Source organism: Mixophyes fleayi, chromosome 8, assembly GCF_038048845.1.
Source record: "Mixophyes fleayi isolate aMixFle1 chromosome 8, aMixFle1.hap1, whole genome shotgun sequence".
Lineage (NCBI taxonomy): Eukaryota > Metazoa > Chordata > Amphibia > Anura > Limnodynastidae > Mixophyes > Mixophyes fleayi.
Window position 1 is genome coordinate 122,939,800 of NC_134409.1, and position 24,219 is coordinate 122,964,018.

A 24,219-nucleotide genomic window follows, 5' to 3' on the forward strand; every position below is an offset into this window, starting at 1 on the left:
GATTGGCTGTCTGCCTGTCTCTGGAGGATGATGTCATCAGTGGGAGCCCGTGGAAGATTCGAGAAGGTGTTTAGGAGAAATGGTGGATGGTGTCACCTTTCAAAGACATCACCATTTTTCAGCCAATGAAAACTGCTCTGGTGATGACTCCCACAAATTGCCAGGGCACAGACTTGTGCAGTATGAATGGGGTCAACCCGGGAAATTCCCGGGTCGGAGGTGCAGTATCAATGGTGTTTCTGAGCTGGGACGCTCCGAGCCCCGGCAAAAACCCGGCTTGAAAAACCCGGGATATTGCCGGGGCGGCAGTATGAAAGCGGTATTACAGAAAATTACAAAGCACCAATTTGAACTAGACCATCTACATTATTGTGCCCAGTGGTTCGCAGAGCAGATGGCATTTCAATGAGTTCTTCTTCAAGTAATCATTTGTAGCGGCTTCGCCTCATTTTCCAGCAATTGCTCACTAGCTGTAGTACACAAAACCCCACGCTCTTGTTAACCTTTCTGTTTTACAGCATTAGTTACCAGGCAACTGATCGTGATGTATAGAAACTCTTTTGTTTATTCTTGAAGAGACTTTTTAGCTTCTAGGAAGTCAAATGTAATAATCAGTTCAGTTCCCGCAGTGTAATGAAGTCTGTTTGCGTCGACAGTTCTCAGCAAAACAAGTTAAGAAAAAAAAAAAAAAAAGATTATTAAACAGTAGTTCCATACAGTGTACCTAATGTTATGTGTACCCTAAAAAAAATGACGCAATGCAACTTATTTGCTGGTAATCCAGGATCTAAAACCTTAAATTTAGAAAGAATATTTCGAAGTTACTTAAAATGTACAGAGCAGATCTGAAATATCTAACTTTAATAGTATAACCTGATTGCAATGTATTAATACACATAACATTCTAGAGAGAATCAGTACCAAATCCATAGCTGCCTACTCTCCCGGAATGTCTGAGAGACTCCCAAATTTCTCCTGGTTCCTAACTGCCTCAATAGTAAAGTGGTGGTAGGCGGGGCTTAGGATGCGCATTGCACATCATTGTGGCCTCGCCCCCTGCTGTAATTGGTCAGCAAATGGGATTGCCGTTTAGTAGACGGGGCCAAATGGTGCAATCCACTGGGCTCCGCCCTCAACACGCCTGCACACCTTTAAGGGCCACAAAGGCACTCACATTCTGAGTATTGGTTCTATGTCAAATGCAGAGTGGGTCCAACTGGATCCCATTGTAAAACACAAGAAGCGCCATCCTGCGATGGCGTTACTTTGCTGCAAAAAGCAAAGCGAGAGATCAATGGGACCAACGGTTAGCTCCAATAGTGGGGTTAAGGGCGGAGAAACCCAATTTCTCATGTGTTAACCCTTTCATAAATAGCAATAAGTCAGCATTTACACCAGCATTTGGACTCCTCACTGCTTGGTAAATAGACCTCTAGGTGTTAAATTTTGAACACTAAAGCAGTCCTCACTCTGGAGCACTTGGGAAGCTCAACGTTTACTGAACCAGCGCAGTCCACACTGATCTGTGCCCTATCTCCAACTATATTTGTATGATGTCCCATGATCTCTGGTGTGTGTGACCTGTGTCCCACCTCACATCTTGATTGGACACTGATTTAGACACCCAACGTCTATCTGCACAGACCACTCCCACATTCCATTATATACAAATGTTAGATATGCCGTCAAATTTTGGCAAGTATAATTCTTTCATTTATTTTTTTGGATCATCTGATCCAACCTACACATGATTGCATAATATTGCAGTTAAAGTACTCACACGTATTTTATTAATGGGATTCTGCTACTACCTTCCCATTTCTGGTAGAAACAGACAATGCAATGTCAGCTCAAACCAATCAACACACCCAAATATGGCACTAAAAACACAATACATTCAAATAAAATATGTATATGCAAATAAATAAGCTATATTCAAATGATTCACATTAAAGACCACAGCAACCATTCAAAAAGACTGCAACAAAAAAAAAAAAAAAAAAAAGAACCTAAGACGGTGCTAGTGGTCTATATAGTGTAAAATGAAACCCAAATACTAAGAAAAACAAAAAAAACAGACACATAAAAGTAATGCAAAGCTAGCAGTGAAACCATATAAGACACATTATAAAAATTGACAATTAAAATATACATTAACACACTTGTCAAGAGAAAAATATCAGAAATAATTTTTAAAAAGTCTAATACTATAATTGCCAATTAGGTTATTGCTCTTCTGCTCCATGGGAGGTTTCTGCCCTCCGAGGTCACCTTAGGACACCTAAGGCGACCTCAGTCACACTCCCCACCTGCCACTGGCCGCAGAACGGATCTTTTATAATACATTAGTATTTTACATGTTTTGTATTACTTTACTATTTTTTTTAAAAAATATTGAGGTTGTTAGTCTATATAGACCACTAGCACGGTTATGAGTTACAGGTTTGAGTAGAAGTGGTCTACACCACAAGAGAGTTAAAGGATTGTAAGCAAGTGGTTTATAACCCTAACAAATGTTAAAATCATGTGAAGTATTATAGACAGGATTGTTGTTTTTTACGGCCGGTAAATGTATTAGTTTACATATTGCAAACAGTGCCGTAGAGGATATTTAATGATTCACATCCATCCATACCGCACTGGAACTTAGTTGAAATATTCCGCCATACACGGGTCCATGTTTGTCAGCAGCCAATTAACCTACCCGTGTACTGTTGGAGGAAACCAGGGAGAACATACAAAGATCACACAGATAGGGCCCTTGTGGAATCGAACCCACCACTCCAGTACCGATGGTAGCGGTAGTCGGCAACATTAGTTGGTCTTTAGCAGTCATAAATCAGCCAGCATGCTGGGGGGGGGGGGGGGGGGGGGAGATCAACAAAGTTCTGCAGCTAAGTGACGTAGGTGTTGTTCCATTGGAGACAGCTAAAACAATTAAAAAAGGGGTTTCTCAGATACTAAAGTTTCAAACTTTATTTTTTTTTATCGCATTCTCAAAACAATTGAATGTAAAGATTATTTTTTTTTTTTACACTAACGATAGGGCAGGTGGGTTATTGTGAAGCCAGGATTATAGTATACTTATTAAAGCAGCTGCCAAAACGCTCCCCGCTACTAAAGATGTTAAGCTTCCAGTACACAGGTAGGTACAAACCTTGAACACTTCATGGAGACCCGTCAGCACATAGATCTATAATCATCTTTCCAAAATATCATGCAGGGTCAACGCCGGACACCTACTCCAACCTTGAAGGAGCCATTTATTATTTTCCAATCTATACCCCATTTACCAACATATATTCTATCTTATTCCATCATACAGTAACTAAATTTACATTTGCCAGTAGTTCCCTCTGACAAATCATAATTCCTCATTCAATAAACAGCGCCCACACTGAACACTAACAGTATAAGACTTCCTGGGTACTCGCTGCAGTATAAAAGTTGCCATATTTATACAGCACGTAGCTGCGAGTGTTGTATAGCAAGTCAGCTCTACAAGATATTCCAGAATAGTTGCAGCTATGTTCTCATGTTCCTGCTGGCAGAAAGTGCAATAATATGACAGCAATATGTTGTCACCAAGCTAATAGAAGCGTAGCTAGGTTGGACAGGGCAAGCTACCATTGTCAAATGTAGCCAGGGGGCATTCTGCTGTTAGCACATGAACCTGTGCTGGATGTGATAACACTGCCATGTACATATTAATCTTATGCTTCCCACTACACTGCCCATCATAGGTTCATGCCCACAGCCATGTGGCCAGCTTAATGCCATTATTCCCACAATTACCAAGGCATAACAAGTCTGAGGCTGACTAATCCCAAAGTCACCACATACATCCTCATGTACAAAGGCCATGGGGCAGTTTCCTTTCCCACTCATTGCACTTCCACATTCTTACCTGTTATACGGCCTGCAGATTACCATTAAGACCTCACATCTATTTTAGAGAACCAACGGAGATGGGAGCATTGATTTCATCCAATTAAATGACGTGGTTTCAGACTTCCCGTTGCGAAGCCGCCATACTTTCATATGCACGTGATATTGCCATTATAGGTAGAAGTGACAATTACTGTTGCTGTGATGTAACACAGCCGTATCTTCCAGGAGGTAGACAGGGCTACCGGGCAGGGACAGTGCCATTATGGAGCAAGGGATACTTCCCTGCTGCATCCTAAATGTTGTGCAGTTGGACACAAATTACACTTAAAAAGCACCAACAAAGTTGTGAATTAGGGACAGCCAAGAACAAGATTTCAAACTAAAGTGCATAGCTTTAACACCATATAAATGTACCCCTAGACCAAAGCTGAATCCAGCACTTACATAATTGTCCCGTCCAATTAAAAAGCCACATTCCTGTTCTTTCCAAAGTTATTCTTGTACGCTCTGCTAGACAATCTCCTTATGCGATAGTTAGCATGGCTGTCACACAACTAGGGCCATGAGTTTATGTGGTCTGTGTGTAGTTTCCACCCAGTCCAAAATGTTACCATAAGCTGTCATAGAAAATCTTAAGAGCACCACTGGGCAGGGACTGATGTGAACAAGTAAACAATCTATATAAGGCATTGTGTAAGATGTTTATGCTATATGAAAAGATGTACTGTAGTTAGTAGTAATGTCAATTTAATATTTTACCAATTCCGAATATAGTCAATACGATTGCCATAGTAGGGGAGCAATGTCTCAATCTTGCATTAATCCGAGCAGGTACAGTAGCATGGTGACTTATATGTAACGAGTGCTCTTTAGAGGTTAGACGTACACCCAGGAGCTGGCCGCAGTGTCAGTACCACAACAGGTAACATGCTACGCTATTGGTTTTTTTTTTTAGTCTTATTCCCTGCAAAACGTGAATTTTTGGGCTTGAGAGAATTGATCACACCAAGAAGTTACCTGACTGGAGTCAAGTAAAGACTGACTTGCAAGCTTAATATTGAATACTTGCAATTTCTGGCTTCTAATACATTTTCTGATAGAGTGCCAACTAAACTTATCCACAAGCGATCCCCCCAACAAGGGTGTTACTACAATATATGCATTAATGCAGATTGCTCAAAAGATCCATGAAAGACCAGCACCCATAAAGTTTCTTCAAATGTTTATTCCAAATCAGTGTGAATTAAACTAGGACACCATATTGCTTCAGGACTTCTGTGTACTTTGCGATTTTGCTCTCAACGTTCTTCTCGGCCTGTTTCTTCAGTTTCTGGAAATTGGAAAGAAAGATATAAATCCACGTTGTAACTACAGGGCACTGGCCCCCATCCAGGACGGCTGCAGTAAGTCTTACCAGTGGCAAATCATTGTATTATAAAAAGGCATCTATTAAATATGGAATTTTTAATTCACTTTAACGCTTACATTGCAAAGCGATAATACTAAACCCTGAATTCTGCACGGTCAGTTTTCTGGCAACACTGCAAACGATATGCCAGACTGCACAGAGCAGGTCAATATAAATCAGAACTCTGTCATCTTGCAGAAACTCACTAAGAAATTAGGAGGTTCAAGGCGTCATTTTAAAGCTTAGGTCAGGCCTGGCCAACCTGTGGCTCTCCAGGTGTTGTGAAACTGAAGTCCAAGCATGCCCCGTCGGCTGCTATCTGTTATCCACTGGCAAAGCATGCTGGGGCTTGTAGTTTCACATCTGGAGAGCCACAGGTTGACCAGGCATGACTTAGGTGGATAGGGGTTTAGATATTTTGTTCGTTTACATTTGTATCAGTTTATTGTACAGGACTGCAGAATGTTAGTTCTTTATAAACACTAGATGCGTTTGTATTGAACTCGTCATCACTACAGAGAAATCAGTGCTGTTTATCAATAGTCTCTTGATCTACAGGAAACATTAATATTTGCATGTTATATAGGGGAGCGCATCCCAAATAGGTTTTAACCTAGCAAAACGTTTGGCATATACCAAACAGTGAATAAGATTTGGTCTGGATGCAATGCTGATGAAGGCTAACACAAATATTCACCAATAGGTTACTAAATGTCCGCTAATGCAGCAAAGTGATTCAGCAGTGCCAATACCTACCATGACCAGCTTCTTCTTGCCATAGTACATCTTGGCCTTCTCCTTCCTCTTCTCCTCCAGAGTGGCAGTGACTGCTTGGTACTTCCAGCCAACCTCATGGGCAAGACGGCCAAGGAAAGCATACTGCAGGAAGACCCACAACATCGTTACATTGGTATTCATATGCAGCTTTCATCTTCAGTCATAAGACATAAATCCAGATCACATACCTTACGTGTTGGCTTCAGGCGAACAATTTTCAGGGCAGCAGGGACCACCATACGCTTCCTCTGTCAAAGGAAAAGAAAAAAAGTCAATTATTTTGGCACAATTTGAGTGCTGTCACACAAACGCATCACATCTCTTTATACCTTGTCATAAGGCGGTGGGATTCCATCAAAGACCTTCAGTCGCTCTAAAGCGGCCTGTCCTCGCTTAGTCTTGTGTGGGAGCATTCCTGAACACAAAGGGAACATTTAGTTTGAGCAGTAGCAACAGTTGTCAGAAGAGAAATCATTGCCTTGTGTTCAAAAGATGAAGCTCTCCATATAAAATACCTCATAATCAACTCAAAACAGGCTAAAAAGATTCCATTTACCTCTAACAGTCCTCCAGAAGATGCGGCTGGGTGCTCTGAAGTGGTACGGCCCCCGGGAAGGGTTTGTGTTCATGCGTTTGCGCAGGAAAGCAAGGTACTTCACTGATGGAGAAGAGAGTTCTTTGTAAGAAGCCGCCTGCAAGTCGAATATTCTCTAAACTCTAGGAAAGTAGATATTTCTTTCCACAACACTTTGTTTATTAGCATGTTTGGTGTTTTTTCAATCTACAAAACAATGCATAGGAGAAAGGGTCTGGTACCAAGCTGTATTTAGAGTAGCAGACAGATGGAGGCCATTTCTAGCCATGGCTGCTAGATTTGCATAACTTTACTTGCTGTAAGAGCCATTGGTGACCAGTGGTTAATGCTCTAAAATACAGGGGGCATGATAACGTGGGAAACCTCCATTTAACAGCAGCATGAGGTGTTCTCCTTCTCTACTTTAACTGGGTCACCCAACAAGCAATTTAACAGGGATATTTGGAATGTGAGAACTCTATGGGCAAGAATAGCACATAGCCCTTATCTTGACAACTATGAAAAAAAAGATTGAAATTGGGGACTTGTAGACACTAAGCTCTCACAAGTAGAGCACCCTCTACCCATCTAAAATAAATCCGCACCCCCTTCATTATGACAGATGTGAATTTTTTTAGAGGCTATAAACGGGAGAAAAAACCCCCCAGAAACAAAAAAATATCAGCGTGCACTGAACTACTGGTAAAAATTATTGGGACACACTTTAAAGATTACTCCTGGAAGTATTTTTTTAGTTTTTAAATTATTTTAAAACCAGGAAAAAGTCCCATTTATATCCCTATAAATCCCTCAGATCTTGATTATACATTTGTTATCCCTGTAAGCAGATAACTGGATTAACATTTTATTCAAATCTGGGATTGCTCTTGATACGTAAACATAAGAAAAATTACAGAAAAACTGTCTTGCCATTCGTATAGCCTTCCCTAGCTAACAAAATAAAGCACGTTGAAAGTGTTAAAGACAGCACGTCGTGAACAAATAAAAGTTGCTTGGGTACACCAAGAAATTAAATGCTAATTTTCAGCAACAGTCAGCAAAATACCATGGTCAGAGTTGCAAAATGCCATTGGTCTTGAAGGGGTTAAGGCAGTGTAAGAGCATTGTACCCATTAACACTTATTTCTTGAAAAGAACGTAACTATACTACAGCATTTAATAAATCGGATACATCCTACTATTTTGCCTCAGGGCTGTTAGTAGTAATGTTGTCCATAGGGATGTGTATTATCCTAAGAGATCATTTAGAGCCAGAGACCTTCTGTACGCTGGAGCTTATGCTTCAACACTATCATTTCACACGGCACAAGGCCTGCTGGTACATGGGATGTTCACTCAGACTAACTTGATACATGACTAGTAGATGCCTAAAGGTGAAGACAATACCTAAAGAATATTGATGTTTGTTCTGACAGTTGTTTAAGGTGTCAGTGACTGTTCTACTGTAACATTAAGGATGAAGGAAGCAACTATGAAGGAGTGAGAAAGCCTTTCTGCATACAGGACCTCAATAACCATGTCTGCCTTCACTAGTGGTTAAGAAAAGAACCATCATTCAATATTTCATTGAGTGAACAAGAATAATGAGAAACATTGAAGACTTACGTTTGTTGCGGTAAAAGTTGCCAGAAATGTTGATTCCTTCACATCTCACGACAACAACTTTGCGCCCTAAAATGCAAAAGAAAATCTTTAAATACGCGAACACTAATTACAGCCCACTGCTATTATAGCAATAGCATTCAACTTTACTAATACATAGGTCTCAGATGGTAGTGCATGTAGTTATCTCATGGTCGTTAAACTCAAAAGAAAAACTTTAGGATCATCAATGACCGGCTGCAAAAGAAATGAAACACGCTGAAAGCTCCAACACTTACCAAGCAAAACTTGTTTAGCAACAATAGCAGCAAGACGACCAAGTAGATGTCCTCTACCATCAATGACCAGGACCTGCATTAAAATAAATAGATGCATATCAAGCAGGGGCAACAAACGGCACCATTCTGTGTACGCTCCAATCAGCCGTCTCAGATGGTAGTGCATGTGAAATAGTTTCATAGTAGTGAAACTCAAACACCAGAGTCATCAATGACATGGCTGATTCAAAGTGCTTCATGATATGGCCGGCATTACACTTACATTACTTAACTCTGTACTGTTCCAGCTAAAGATTCTCAATCTTCACAAGTTATGTGGTTAATATGAAATGTTCAGTACTTGTTAAGCAGCCTTTACAATCTAGGAACAATGTACATAGACCTTCCCATTAAGAAGGTTGTATTCAGAAGATCCATATAACCTGTCCATTACATAAGGACTTATTCCACATCTGTAATATTATGCAAGATCAGATGTTACCTGTACTAAATTAACTAAAGATCAGAGGTTGTGCCCCTTCATAAACAGACCAACTACTATTTCACTGGGATGAACTGTTTTTAATCTACCACAGCAAATTAAGGTTTGTTTTGTTTAAAGAGATAGGGCTTTCTTTCAGTAGTCTACTGAATAATTTTACAGGGGTTATATGGAAAAAAACAAAAAACTCATGTGCAAAGCCTTAGGGGGGAATTCAATTGGCTGCATTACAGCCGAAAGTAACACGCCCTGCGCCATATTACCGTTAGTACGGTAATGTTAGACGCCGATTTCTGCTCAGGGAGCTGCAAGCAGAAATACGGGTTAAAATGACTATTAACTGCAATAGAGCAAAACCCCCGTTACTGCAGAAATTAAATCTGCCCCTTAGAGTAAGAGTAAACCTGTATTAGAACACATGCATTCAGCATTAAATTCATGCATTTTGTTATGCATCTGAGAAACAAAATGCAAAGTCTGATCAGTGATTGGGCTGCATAGCAGCTTTGGGGTAAAAAGGAACATTTTTCTCTTCTTCAAAACACTAAATTATTGTTGCAAGGGAACATATCCATGGATAAATAGATCACTTGTACCAATATAATGCAGAGGACATAGGGGGGCATAGGACCAGCAGTCATTGCCCTGACATGGACAGAAGTTCTAGCGATACCACTTGGGGATAACCAGATTCCTTAATAACCAAAGGAGTCATTGTTTTTTTTAAACACTACATTTTGTAACATCCCTAAGCTTTACTGTATCATCACAATTTTTAGTAGTTTTATAATGGATTTTAGTAAATTATGAATAATTGTTTTATTAAAGAATAATTAGCACAAAATAGTTTGCACCCCTACAACAAAAACTCTTCCTTCTTAAGGCTGTACTTATAGTATTATCTCTTGGGGTAGCACCCTCTGTCACTGACAATTAGATACAAATGGGGGTACAGATACCTATAAAGTAATAACAAAAAGAACAGCTTTATTCACTAAATCTATCTACAATGGTGATTATGTGCAGAATTTCATTAACCCTCTTACAATATCTATACAGAAACCCAAACTCAGAAGATCTGCAGCATTAGGATACATAAGTAGATATAAATACAATGTAACAAGTGATCAGGAGCCCTGGGTACCAAACAAGCTGCTCCCAGGCCCAGCACAGGAGATGTCTGACAGCATGGACCCACCACTGGCTCCCAATCCTGTACACTTTATATACAGGGGGTGGTCAATAAGCAGATAAAACATTTGAAAAGTTTCTCTGTAAGTACATATAGACTTAATGTCAGCCACATACACGCTGTATATTTACCTGATTCGAAGACTTGACTCCCCCACTGGAGTTCTTGTAGAAGCCGGGGAGACCGACCATGTTCTTATTTCCAGGCGCCTTTTTGGCCTATAGGTGGGAAAAAAATTATACAACTGTAATGGTGAAAATATTTTAAAGTCATTATAGTAACAAAAAAAAAGGCTCAATATATTGTAACCTGGGAGTGTATGTATTGAGCGGCCTAAACCAGTGTATACAGCGGTGACAGCTCCACCAGCCCCGGTGCTGAGAGCTAGAGAGCGGGAATACCGGGGATTACCATCCTAATTATACTACAAGTCACTGGGTGGACATAGTGCGCACATATAACACAGCCTCTGAGCACATTCCGCCACAGACCCACGGAGCCCTCACCTTTGTGTCCGCCATCTTGCGCTGCCGGGCGAGAAAGAGACTCACGCTTGGCCACGGGGTCTCCTAGAGAAGAGGGAGGAGCGGAAGTGATGAAGGGTACATGCCCGCTGTCATTGGTTGCTGAGAGTTGAGGGCGGAAGTGATGGAAATGGGCACGCCCTCTAACATTGGTTATTGAGAGAGGTGAGGGCAGAAGTGATGAAAGAGGGCACGGCCTTTGTCATTGGTTGCTGAGAGAGGTGGGCGGGGACCTGGCGTCCAGATCCTTCTCCGCCAGAGACCCGTGACGTTTATCCATGACAGACAGCTGAGCTGTGAAACTAGCCAATCAGATATCAGCTTTCAGTAGGTCAGCTGAAAGCTGATATCTTATTGGCTGGCTTCATGAACGCTAGTATGTGATTCCAACATTCCAATGTTTTATCAGCTGTGTATAAAGCAGTGTTGGCTAACCTGTCACACTCCAGGTGTTGTGAAACTACAAGTCCCAGCATGCTTTGCCAATATATAGCAGCTTATTGCCGGAAGGGTATGCTGGGACTTGTAGTTTCACAACACCTGGAGTGTCACAGGTTAGCTAACACTGATATAAAGTGTACAGGATTGGGAGCCAGTGCTGGGTCCATGTTGTCAGACATCTGCTGGGCCTGGGAGCAGCTTGTTTGGTACCCAGGGCACCTGATCACTTGTTGCATTGTGTTTATATCTAGTTATGTAACCCAATATTGCAGATCTTCTGAATTTGGGTTGCTGTGAAAACCTTCCAGCAATGTCAGGGCAAGAAATGCTTCCCTATAATCTCTGCTTTATTATATCATTATTACAATTGATCCATTTCTGCATGTATAAGTTATCCGGAAATACGCAATAGACGTTGTTAGTGCTTTAAAAAAAAAAAAAACAATAATAATAATAATAAAAAAAAAAATGGTTCCTGTCTGCCTCCAAAGTTCTTTGTCACCCAACCATCACTGCTTTCTGATTGTGCATTGTGTTTCTCACACACTAAAATGCATGTGTTCTTAAAACTACAGAAGTGTGATCCTCCCCATTTTACCATATACCAGCTTACTCCCACTCTAAGGGATAAATTTATCAAGCTTCGAGGTAACCAATTAGATAACAAGAATCTGGTTGCTATGGGCAACATCTCCACTTTTCAAACCCACCAGAAACTTGCAGTTTGATAAATATGCCCCTAAGTCGTCACACATTGATTTTTCTTCCCCATATGAAGCTCATAAAATGATTCAGTAAGTTACCAAAAGAAAGCTTTCTTAAAAAAAAAAAAGAATTTGCTGTTAGACTATAAAAAAAAGTTAATGTCAGTGAAATTGATGCAACTATAAAACACAAATTAGTGTGTTTATAAAGGGACAGACAACCTCTGATCTTTAGATAGTGAAGCTCCATGAAGATTGAAAATATTTAGCTGGAACAGTACAGAGTTAAGTAATGTAAGTGTAATGCCGGCCATAGCATGAAGCACTTTGAATCAGCCATGTCATTGATGACTCTATACTCATAGTCACTACTATGAAACTATTTCACATGCACTACCATCTGAGACGGCTGATTGGAGCGTACACAGAATGGTGCCGTTTGTTGCCCCTGCTTGATGTGTATTTTTTTTTTTTTTTAATGCAGGTCCTGGTCATTGATGGCAGAGGACATCTACTTTGCTGTCTTGCTGCAATTGTTGCTAAACAAGTTTTGCTTGGTAAGTGTTGGAGCTTTCAGCGTGTGTTATTTTGCTTTGTAGCTGGTCATTGATGATCCTAAAGCTCCTCGTTGGAGTTTAAGGACCATGAGATAGCTATATGCACTACCATCTGAGACCAGTAGACTAGCAAAGTTGAATGCTATTGCTATAATAGCAGTAGACTGTAATCATTAGTGTAAGCGTATTTAAATATTTTCTCATTTGAACTTTAGGGCGCAAAGTTGTCGTCGTGAGTTGTGAAGGAATCAACATTTCTGGCAACTTTTACCGTAACAAACGTAACTTTTCAATGTTTGTCATTATTCTTGTTCACTTAAAATTGAAAAATTGAATGGTGGCGGTTTTTGTTAACCACTACTGAAGGCAGACATGGTTATTGAGGTCCTGTATGCAGAAAGGCTCTCCGCCCCTCCCCTTCATATTTCATAGTTGTTAACTTTATCCTTAATGTTAGAGTAGAACTTTAAAAAAACTTTCAAAACAAACATAAATCTTCTTTATAGTCATTTGTTATTTTCACTTCTTTCTTTTTAAGCATCTTCTAAGCATGTATCAAGTGAGCCTCTGAGTGAACATCCCGTGTACTAGCAGGCCTTAAAATAAAAAATTACAGGAAAGCGTCAAGAATCGGCGGTTCATAGGAACCACAGTTTAGTAAATATACCCCTAAATGTTAAGCATGTAGTAGTCCACTCATCTGAACTTTGTTCAATGGGGAGAGATATTAAAGAGGACTCTTACAACCTAATTCCCCCCAAGGGGAAATCTGTCCCCACATTTTAAATTTACCTCCCACTCCATGATTTTGCCAAGGTGCAAGGTTACTCCTTGTTTTTGCTTTCCTTTCCTTAATGACTCAGGCCTTAGGTCGACAATTGAAATGTCGACAGTATTATTAGGTCTACTATTCAAATGTAATATAGGGTTAGGGATAGGGATATTATTGTTGACCTAATAATACTTTCTACATTTCAATTGTCGAGCTAGTAAGAGAGTCAATGTTATTATTGTCGGCTTTCAAATCCTGTCTATATTGTGGCGTTGACCGTATAAATGTCGATCATGTAACTGTCGGACATATGTACCACACCCATACTGTATATTATCCATTATAACCTTAAGCCTTGCGGCTTATGGACACTATATGACATAACATAGAGATCAAATGATTTTTATGCTGCACTGTTTCCACGGTGGTCTTTGCTCGTTGCATTTTATTTTGAAATTAATGAGAGACAATTCTCTTCTGTTGAAATGATCTGTAGTGTATATAGACCAAGATATAAAGTGCTTTTAGCTCGCACCCAGTTGAAGAAGGTGGTATATAATCTTTCTGTCCATACGTAGTTTGCACCAGCCAGTGTTAGACTTAGCACGGCTGTTCCTTGTTTAGTATGGAGTAGGCGCATCTATGCGCCTTGTTCGTGTAGTAGTGCGAAATTAAATTTCATTCTGCAGAGTGAAATTATTAAAATGAGATAAAGGAGTGGAGAGGGTGAGTTTTTAGGGGCGTTTCTTGCTATATGGAAGAGTAGTCGGAAATATCCATTTTACAGAAGAACTTGAAATTTGCACCAGCTCAGAACTGGAAGAGATCAGGACTCTATTTTTAATAGAAAACATTTTTTACCTTCCGTTGCACTTTTGCACACTTGTGCTCCCAAGAGCACAATATTCTTCGACTGTAAGAGGAGACCCATGCAAAAATGGGAAGAACACACAAATTCTTCATTAATAGGGCCCTGGTCGGAATCGAACCCATGGCCCCAGGGCTGCGAGGAAGCAATGCTAACCACTGCGCTAGCTTAAAAATGGTGGTCAATTAACTACATAGGGGAAGTTGAAGAAATTGGAGGTAAATTGTGGAGATACATTTACTCCATATTCTATGAGAAAATACCATTGTTAAATCCAGTGGTTGGTAAACAGACAGAAGTGGCGTGTGACCTATTCTGCCACCAGATGAGCCGGGGGATATCAGTTTATTGTTTTCACCGATGTTAGTAACTCACCAGATTTGACCATTCCGACTGGTGCCGCTTGTCTAATCCAGCCACTCACTGAAGACAAGTGTTAACTGTTCACCACTTACTGTGGATTAGGACTTCTGGGGCGCTTGCATGGTGTTGGGACTTTCAGCTGGGCCCAACACCGGACAGCCAGGGGATGGATTGAATTATTACCTCTTACCTGTAGGTCACAGCAACACGACAGGTAGAGGTGTCTCCAGGGCCGGTGCTAGGGTCCACGGCGCCCTAGGCATTTTTAAAAAAGCGGCGCCCCCCCCCCCCCTCCCGCAAAAATCACCGCCCTCCTCCCTCCTCTCCTTACCTTCTTACCTTGTCTCACCACCGCGGCCTCTCTGCTCCGTCTCCTCCCCTCCACTCACTGACACTAGTGAGTGGAGGGGAGGAGACGGAGCAGAGAGGCGGCGGTGGTGACAAAATAGCCTCTTCCCCCCTCCCCGTCCATCTGAATGCTGTGCGGCGGCCGTGACAGGTATGGTCATCGTCGCCGCACAGTTTTAAAGTCTTTTAGAATACTGTGGCGCCCTCCAGAGCCCGGCGCCCTAGGCAAGTGCCTAACCTTGCCTAATGGGAGCGCCGGGCCTGGGTGTCTCACAGTAACAGAGTAGGATCTTTAGTAGTAGTGATGTTTAGTGCTCAGAAATAATTATTTAAAAAGCCGATGAGGTAGTAAAGATGTTATAAATATGTAGGGTTTTCAACCTGTCTTTTATACAGTTTTCACTGGAAGGTGGTTGACATGTTCTCCATCCCTAACCAGCATGACCTTGCACAGGCAAATGGGGTGCTGAACTACGATCGTTCCTGAGCCTCTGTGGTCGGTAGTATCTGCCAATACCCCTTATTCAATCAAGAGTGGAATACGCCTTCCTCTGGCCAACTCATCCAACAGAGCATTGGTACGGTCAGTGGATAGGTGTCAGATGTAGTCACATCATTCAACCAGTGGTAATCTACACAAAACCAGGGAGTTTCGTTATTCTTTGTAACATCACAGTGGAGGCTGTTTATGACTGGATGACACATGCTCCTTAATCTCCCTGTATAGACTTCCCTATACCTCTGGTGAGCCCCAGTAAGCAGACTGCCTATGGTCACCAGTTTCTACATGGTGCATCACCATGGAAGTTTGGCCAAGTAGAAGATGGAGCTCAACAGCTTCTTGGAAAGACAACAGATGAGCTCCATCTAGTAAAGAAAACACCCATGAGTAATAGTATATACTTTATATGACAAGGGTGAATTTAAGATAAAGAGTTTCCAGCCCCTAAAGGGTAACTGAAGAAAATTTTCAGTTTTGGCTGAGAAACCATATGTAAACCCGAGTCCCAAAAGTTTACTTACCTCGAGTTCTGACTATCCAGTGACTTCCAGAAGGAGCAGTGGTAGGTGAGCTCAGGACTTGGGGGGACCCACTAAGCCATCTGTCAGTAAATGTTGGCAATCCCATTGTTTGGCTTCCCGCTTCCCTCTTAAAGGACATGTTTGGTTTTTCATGTTATACCGGTGACATTAAACCATCATTTACATCGGTGATGTGACATCCCAGAGATCCTGACACACTTTGCTGAACATAGACTGAATTTGAGTTGAATATATTATTGCCCGAGAGATGTTCGGGTGAAGTGCATAGAGAATCATTTTCATGGGCAGCACGGTGGCTCAGTGGTTAGCACTTCTGCCTTACAGCACTGGGGTCATTAGTCCAATTCCTAACCATGGCCCTATCTGTGAGGAGTTTGTATGTTCTCCCCGTGTTTGTGTGGGTTTCCTCCGGGTGCTCCGGTTTCCTCCCACACACCAAAAACATACTGGTAGGTTAATTGGCTGCTAACAAATTGACCCTAGTCTGTGTCTGTCTGTGTGTGTGTGTGTGTTAGGGAATTTAGACTGTAAGCTCCAATGGGACAGGGACTGATGTGAATGAGCTCTCTGTACTCCGCTGCGGGATTAGTGGCGCTATATAAATAAATGGTAATGATGATGATGATTTGTTATGTCACAAAGGATTACGTTACCTTCTGATGTAGTATCTGAATGGGTGTGAAAAGAGTCTTTGGGGTATATTTACTAAACTGCGGGTATGAAAAAGTGGAGATGTTGCCTATAGCAACCAATCACATTCTAGCTATCATTTTGTAGAATGTACTAAATAAATGATAACTAGTTTCTGATTGGTTGCTATAGGCAACATCTCCACTTCTTCAAACCCACAGTTTAGTAAATATACCCCTCTGTTTTGTCTGCGTTCCAAGCCTATGAGGTGAAATAAAGTTTGTTGCATTTTCCTTTACGACACATTAAGTTTGTTCTTCTTGTAAACATGGGGACTGGTCGACCTACTTTTATGTGACCCTTGGGCCATACTTCCTACCTTACCCTGTTACTATGTTATCCTGCAGACGAGATAAATCAGTTTCCTGTGAAACTGGGCTAAAATGCACCTTGGTCAATAATGAAAAAATTCCAGTATACTGTAAAAATTTGAAAATAATTTATTTGTTATTAGGTGAACACCAGTAAAGATATTATCAGTGCATATTAAATATCTAATACAATAAAAAAATGGGTACAAATTGAGTGAACATATATCTGGCATATTTTCCTCGATAAGAAACACAGATGAAAAAAAAACACCTCACAGATGTATATAAAAAACAACAAAAAACATTTGTGGATAATTAGCACCAGAGATGTCGGCAGATGTATAAACAAGACAGAATGCTTACAATAAGCATATATAAGAAATGTAGCATCTTTGAAATTAATATAATTTATACCAAACCTTAAGTGTATAGATACAGTGCATGAATAGGCCACTATGACTCCAAATACAAAAACAAATATGAATTTGATCCAACGCTGTTCATGGGAAAGTATTGTTAGCCTTTATATAAAACACTGACAAGATAATAATAATAATACAGAGTTACGTACAAAAATCTAGACTTTTTTTGCTTTTTAAACATCACAAGAAAACCTGAACATTTCATATTTGTTTCTTGATACGGGGCTTGATAAATCGCATGAGCTAGGGCAGATAATGACTAAGGGGTATATTTACTAAACTACGGGTTTGAAAAAGTGGAGATGTTGCCTATAGCAACCAATCAGATTCTAGCTGTCATTTTGTAGAATGCACCAAATAAATGAAAGCTAGAATCTGATTGGTTGCTATGGGCAACATCTCCACTTTTTCAATCCCTGCAGTTTAGTAAATATACTCCTAAGAATCCTACAAAACGTCGCTAATGGCAAGTTTAATATTAAGGTCTGTTTTAAGGAGAATATGTACCCTATCCGAGGGTACATATTACGTAGCCATAGTATCACTGCCACTGATATCATGACTCTACATACTGGTTCACACTTGGCGGTCAATCATAGATTTTCGTACAACTGGGTGGTCAGGTACTTGATGTGGTATTGTGGGCGAGGGGAAAGTAGGGGGAGATAAAACCAGGATTTGCTCTTGGCCTAGCAAGTGATGTCCGGGGCCAATGCACTGATGGCATCTAGTTTAACAAAGCCTCGTTTCTAGCAGTGCACCATGAATATTATCCAACATTTTTGCATAACATCACGGGCCTGAGTCATTAAGGAGAGTAAAGCAAAAAAAAGGAGTAACTTTGCACCTGGGCAAAACCATGTTGCATTGGAGGGGGAGGTCAATTTAAAATGTGGGGACAGATTTATAGTTGGGGTACGGCGTGTCCTAGATCAGCTTTAAATTTCAGCTATCAAGTATTTGTGAGATACATGAAAAAAAAAGCCAGTAACATATGTGCAAAATAATTATCTAATTTGCATCCCTTGCATTGTAACATGGTTTGTCCAGGAGCAAACTTACTCATTTTTTTGCTTTGCTCTCCTTAATGACTCAGGCCCCATGTCTTTTAAATCACTGACTTAAAGTGTAGAACTTGTGAATTTCAGTGTAGTTATCATCCACTGTGGTAGTGTTCCTTAATCTACAGTTAACTCTGATCAGCAAAACCTTTGGTCAGGACAAGGAAAACATAGCTGACCCGCTACAAACATTGTGCTGTAGGATCACTGTGATGCAGAAGGATGCCTCATATAAATGTAGTACTGTAGGGCTATCAAAGACCAATAGTTGTAATAGATGTATTATTAACATAGCGCTAGGAGGTGAGTAAATGATAAGATAAGCAACATAGAAATTGCTGCTTGATAAACCAGCGTTTTTGTAACAATATTAAATATAAATGTAACAGTTTTCATTCTTTGAATGTAGTTTATACATTTAGAAATTGCACACACATGGGCAAGGGGTACTGAGCATTAGTGAAAAGAGATTGGGCTCTTGTCGCATGTTTTAATTGACACAAATGAGTAATCATGCAATTGGCCAGGGTCATACCCAATCCCGCAACGGCACAGGTTTCTAGATCTGAAGATGTCTAACACGTTTGGCTTCTCAAATATCAAATCCGTTTCTAGTTATTTTTCTGTTCTAGACTGAACAGAACTGACCGTTGAACTTGAATCATCGAGAATATCATAGTCGCTCCTCTATAGTCCCTTTCAGGTGGTTATATATAATCAGATCTGTTTGCTCAGTTCATATATCTGGTCAATCGACGCTTAGGCAGAACAAGTAAATCTAATATGACCACGGGTAACTTAATTGTTCCGTTCTTGTCACATATCATAACTAGCTATCACTGGTGTGGGGGGCAACAGTGACCTATCACACCTCTGGTGTGGGTGGCAAAGCCCTAAGGTGACCTGTTACTCAAAGACTTTGGTTAGCAAATTTTTTTTTTACAAAAATGGTTAATCGGTATTAGTGTTTCCTCTCCAATTAGGCATTTATTCTCAAAATACTTCAGATAGATTTCTGTGCTGGTGAGTAAGAATGTTATATATAGTGCTTAAAGAGTTTAAGCCTTCATATATAAATGACATTTTATACACTGTAATAATAATTCTGATGACAAATACTTTATGTTATTATGGCATGTTTGACTAGGGTCACAACTCCTTTTGTATTCATTCTTCATACCCTGATCCTCAGTGTGTACTAGAGCACCTTAGCAGCCAATAGTAGCTTCAGACTGCGCACAGCACCATAGAATATTTAAGGATATGTCTTTGCTGATCTTGTGGGAGGGAGGGACCTGTCCACTCGTGTGATTATGTTAATAAGGACAAGGCTCAATAGGATAGGAGAGTTACATAGTGGAAGGAGCAGGGTCTCCCTACAGCACAGAGTAGTGATGTGACAATCCTATCAGAAAACCGTGGGTTCAAACACACTTCTGTATGAAACAAAGATTTATTCATCCAGCTTGTTTCTATTCCACAAACCCTCCGTATATAGGCTTTGGTGTCTGGCTCATGTCAGAGGACGGAACAGAAGGCATAATTCATGCAACGTATAAAAAACGCTCCGACTTGAATCACTAATATTTTCTAGAGTATATTTCTTAGTGTAACTTCCTTAAAAAAAAAAAAATCAAATATAATATTTAAATCTTAGATATGAATTCAATAAATATTTCTAAAGATATTTCAATTTTTTTTCTATAAAAAGGCACCATTGTTGTTTACTTTCAGCTGATAGTGCAAATGATTCCCTTTTTTTTTTTTCAATATAAAATATTACATTAAATACAAACAGAATTCACAACATTATCATAAGAGATGCCCCATTGTTGTACGTGAGGTTGGAAGTGATATACTTGGCATTTTCCTAGAAATGTTTTCTATGCTTAATTAAACATTACGTCTTTAACCAAGGAGGGCTGCATTCATGTACAACTGATAAAGTTAACATGAGACCTGTAGGTTTCCATACTGGTCACCCGGGGCATGAAGGAGCAGCCGTCAGACTTGCTGCGCTGCCGCGCAGTGGCCATTTGTTGTATTACACCCAGGGTACAAGCAGCGCGGAGATTGGGAGTTCTTCTTGGCTGCCTCTGTTTCTTCACAAGTTCCAAAGACATACTGGTAACTGGTCCATATGTGTCTATAATAAGATTGATGTGTCTGAATAAAATTCTGATTGTACAGCGCTGCAGAATATGTTGGTGCCATATAAACGAAGGATAATAATGATACATGTGACTCTATAATTAAAAGTGTAAAACAAAGTAGATAAATTGACTATTGAAATACTGGGAACTATGTGGATATTTGTGCAAACGTTGTTACTATTTTAATTGATAGGTGGGAAGATTTTGAAATCAGGAAGTTGCTTAAACAACATTATTTGATGATTTAGTATATATGACAGTGGTGCGGGGCAGAGACGGGATATCACGGATTCTTGTATTGGAGATACTGAGATTAGGAGGAATGATTGACAGTGAAGCAGTGGAATATGTCGGAGGGTCTAGTAACTTTGTCATTTGTGGTCAAGATCAATAGTCTGCAGCTGTAGAGGGACGATGCCCCTCTTGTCATTGCCTGACAGGCGGCCATGTAATCCTCTGATTAGTTGGCCGCCGTAGTCGCATCAATTTTTCTTTTTGTTTTAAAATGAACGAGTGCCTTCACACATGATTAGATACATCTGTAACTATGGCACGTGTTGCAATCGTATTTTTTTGCAGATAAAGAGCAGATGATTGGTTTACACCGTATAACCTCATTAGACTTTCGTCACATGATTAAAATACACATTTCAACTAACTTAAATTTGATAGCTGAAGATTCAAATTTTCCACTATTCCCAATCGAATTATCTGGGCATCTAATACCCCATTCATACTGCACCAAAATCCCGGGTTTTTGCCGGGGCGAGCTCAAACGACCCGGGTCTTGGTGCAGTATGAATGGTACAAGTCAAAAATCCCGGGTCTAAAAACCCGGGTCTTCAACCCGGGATTTATCGAGGGGTAATTCCCGGGTCGGACCCGGGTTGCCTGCACTATGAATGGTGCAACCCGGGCTTTTCAACCCGGGTTGCACAGAAAACAAGCTGATTGGCTGTCTGCCTGTCTCTGGAGGATGATGTCATCGGTGGGAGCCCGTGGAAGATTCGAGAAGGAGTTTAGGAAAAATGGTGGATGGTGGAGTGGAGATCAAGCTGAAGCAGAAGCCAAGGCACAGACTTGTGCACTATGAATGGGGTCAACCCGGGAAATTCCCGGGTCCGAGGTGCAGTATGAATGGTGTTTCTGAGCTGGGACGCTCCGAGCCCCGGCAAAAACCCGGCTTGAAAAACCCGGGATATTGCCGGGGCGGCAGTATGAAAGCGGTATAAGTCTGATCAGATTTAATCTATAGACACCCACACGCAAATTAATTTTCTTACCAGTCGATAAAAAATTATTGGCTCTCACAAGCGTATCTTAACATGTACAGACAGCTTAGGTCTTGGTACACATAATGTAGAACAAGTGTGTTTTACCTGTGGCGCAGTTGAGTGATCTTTACGGTAAAAGCGTTTTATGTACTCACTGAAATGCAGGTAGCACCGCTAAAAGTATATATATGCATGCTAACTGCACCAGAAGATGTGTAAGGGACTAAATAATTTATATCCATTTCAGGTCGGAAGCATTTGCTCTCTACAAAGCCACCTTTTTACAAAAGTTATGTGCTTCTATCTCATGAAACATTTACATACTAGTAACTATGGGATTTAGCATTGTGGGAGTTAGAGTTGTACGCTGCATCTATGGATTTCACGTTATTAGTATTTATTTCTTAAATAAACATTTTGTAGAAAATGCCAAACATACACTGTTAACACTTGCAAAGCACCGGAGGCTAATTAGCCAGTTACAATCTGAAAAATGATGGACAGACGGTAAAGCATTAAAAACTGCGACAACAGAGCATCACTCATGTCAATATGCTACATATGATGTAGAGCACGTAAGACGCAGTGTACAGACTGCAACGTTGAACAAAAAAATACAAAAGAAACAAACAAAAAAAATAAAATACAGCCATTACCACTTCACTGATGACAACCCCAGTCACGTGTTAGGCTGGAGACATAATCCCGCAGGGGACGGCTTAGGAGAGACGTTTTACAAACACAAATATTAAAATAAATAACCTCCAAACATAAATATTATACACCACTTGGTATACAATCTATTTACACATGTACAAACGTTGAGCGAAGAGGTATTGCAACACAAGTCTTAATCCATCTGAACTTCTGAGATCATTGTATTGTTAAAGCACCTGTGAAAACATAAAAACAGTGTGTGAGTTACGTTTATCTGACTAGCAATTCAGAACATTAAGACAACAGGAATATCACATGTCTGGAATTCTCTCCCTTGCACAATAAGACTCTCCTCTGGTCTACAAACTTTCAAACGTTCTCTGAAAACCCACCTCTTCAGACAAGCTTATAATATTCCTCAACCACCCTCCTAACCTCACTACATTACCCTATTACCACCCGTTACACAATTTTACACAAGACAACTACCCCTTGACCAACATTGTTGTGTGACAGGATCATTTAGTTTATGAGTCACTTTTACCTTTGCAGTCTGGCTGGGCCGAAATGCAAAATGTATACTTAACCTCATGTGTCAAACTCCCATTGTCCCATAGATTGTAAGCTTGTGAGCAGGGTCTTCTCACCTCTTTGTCTGTTTTACCCAGTTTGTTTATTAGTTTACTGTGTTTGTCCCCAATTATAAAGAGCTACGGAATATGTTGGCACTGTATGAATAAATGATGATGATGATGATGATGATTTGTAACCCATGAAGACGGTGCCTGCAGGGATAAACATTCCAGTGGAGGAGTTGGCAAATTGGATTATGGATTAGGTGCGACTATATTTTCATCAGCGTTTTGAGTGACAAGATGACAATTGAGATAAAGAGGTGGAAATGACCTATGACATATAAATGACAAATTACATATTTAAATGGGATGGGGCAGGGTCCACTGTTTTGTGGGAGGGGGCACAGCCTTGTTGCCCCCAGAAAGACTTGATTTTCCACCACCTCTGAAATGCTGGAGATCGGGTTTTGTCCTTTATCTTTAAAGGGACGCACGTCGCCTCTTTCACTTGCACTCCTGCGGTAAATCGCATTTCTAGTTGCTCAACAACACGTAAATAAACATTCGAAAGTGGCACATAACAAAGACAGTCCCGATGTCCCCTCACGTGACATAAATGAACATAAACCAAGCAGGATTTTAGAAGAAAAAAAAAACGTGAATAAATGAAGGGTGTGCTTATTAGTAGGTTGGACCCTGAAGTGACTCTATCTTTCCACGATGCACAATTTATGTGCAAAGACTTCTCTTCCGGAGGCAGTTCCAAGGACCTGTAGTATAAGCCCATATGCTCTTCATACCGCATCATCTTGCTAAGTCTCCACTAGCCCACACACACTGCAGGCAGGTGGCACAATATTGCAGTGCATGTGGGGTGAAGATGATGATAATCCCTGCTAAGGATCCCTATCGGGCATTGTGGAAAATTATGCTATGACATTACTAAAGAGCAGGTAAGAGCAGACTATTACCAGTTCTATAACAGCTGAAGACGGAGGCCGGTCGCGGAGGACGGAATACACTTCCCACAGTAACCACCACATTTTCCCGTCACTTTGGTTCCATCCTGAAATGATAAAACATAGGTATGTTTCATGTTACTGATGAATATAATCACTTCAGTACTTCCCAGCTAGTAGAAGGTACATCTAACGCAAAAGTCAAGTACAGAAACTGTCCCCACTGACTATTGATTACCTCAACATGTGCTCAGATCTGACCGATTACAGAC

The 24,219-nt window shown here is 40.6% G+C and overlaps 2 protein-coding genes and 4 non-coding genes across 8 annotated transcripts in view; 2 read left to right on the forward strand and 4 right to left on the reverse strand.

Moving 5' to 3' along the window:
* Positions 1-5,101: 5,101 nt before the first annotated feature.
* RPL13A (ribosomal protein L13a) lies at positions 5,102-10,822 on the reverse strand. Its single transcript, XM_075183372.1, has 9 exons — positions 10,731-10,822; positions 10,356-10,442; positions 8,552-8,624; positions 8,277-8,342; positions 6,633-6,734; positions 6,406-6,491; positions 6,265-6,324; positions 6,056-6,178; positions 5,102-5,221 (listed from the first exon to the last, which is right to left on the reverse strand). The coding sequence occupies exons 1-9, from the start codon at positions 10,743-10,745 to the stop codon at positions 5,135-5,137; spliced, it is 699 nt and encodes a 232-aa protein (XP_075039473.1). The 5' UTR covers positions 10,746-10,822; the 3' UTR covers positions 5,102-5,134.
* LOC142100530 (small nucleolar RNA Z195/SNORD33/SNORD32 family) lies at positions 8,431-8,510 on the reverse strand. The gene has a single exon (XR_012678831.1). It is a non-coding gene; the product is annotated as a small nucleolar RNA Z195/SNORD33/SNORD32 family (small nucleolar RNA).
* Positions 8,696-8,770, reverse strand: LOC142100533 (small nucleolar RNA Z195/SNORD33/SNORD32 family). Its single transcript, XR_012678833.1, has one exon. It is a non-coding gene; the product is annotated as a small nucleolar RNA Z195/SNORD33/SNORD32 family (small nucleolar RNA).
* Positions 10,823-12,230: 1,408 nt separating the features above from the next.
* On the forward strand, positions 12,231-12,303 carry LOC142100534 (small nucleolar RNA Z195/SNORD33/SNORD32 family). The gene has a single exon (XR_012678834.1). It is a non-coding gene; the product is annotated as a small nucleolar RNA Z195/SNORD33/SNORD32 family (small nucleolar RNA).
* Positions 12,304-12,492: 189 nt separating this feature from the next.
* On the forward strand, positions 12,493-12,572 carry LOC142100531 (small nucleolar RNA Z195/SNORD33/SNORD32 family). The gene has a single exon (XR_012678832.1). It is a non-coding gene; the product is annotated as a small nucleolar RNA Z195/SNORD33/SNORD32 family (small nucleolar RNA).
* A 4,387-nt stretch (positions 12,573-16,959) lies between these two features.
* The window catches only part of ADAMTS9 (ADAM metallopeptidase with thrombospondin type 1 motif 9), a 197,544-nt gene continuing 190,284 nt past the window's right edge, over positions 16,960-24,219 (reverse strand). For all 3 annotated transcript variants that reach the window (XM_075183375.1, XM_075183374.1, XM_075183376.1), the window contains 2 exons: positions 23,960-24,054; positions 16,960-22,649 (listed from right to left, as the gene is read on the reverse strand). In XM_075183375.1, coding sequence (XP_075039476.1) covers positions 23,965-24,054 — 90 coding nt within the window. In that variant the 3' untranslated portion in view covers positions 16,960-22,649; positions 23,960-23,964. The remainder of the gene's footprint in view (positions 22,650-23,959; positions 24,055-24,219) is intronic.

Bases quoted from the DNA above. Each gene is read 5' to 3' on its own strand.
- RPL13A (XM_075183372.1), bottom strand. The intron at 6,492-6,632 runs GTAAATGGAATC...CTTTGTGTTCAG, and splicing joins CTTCTGGAGGACTGTTAGAG to GAATGCTCCCACACAAGACT. The intron at 6,325-6,405 runs GTATAAAGAGAT...TTCCTTTGACAG, and splicing joins TCCCACCGCCTTATGACAAG to AGGAAGCGTATGGTGGTCCC.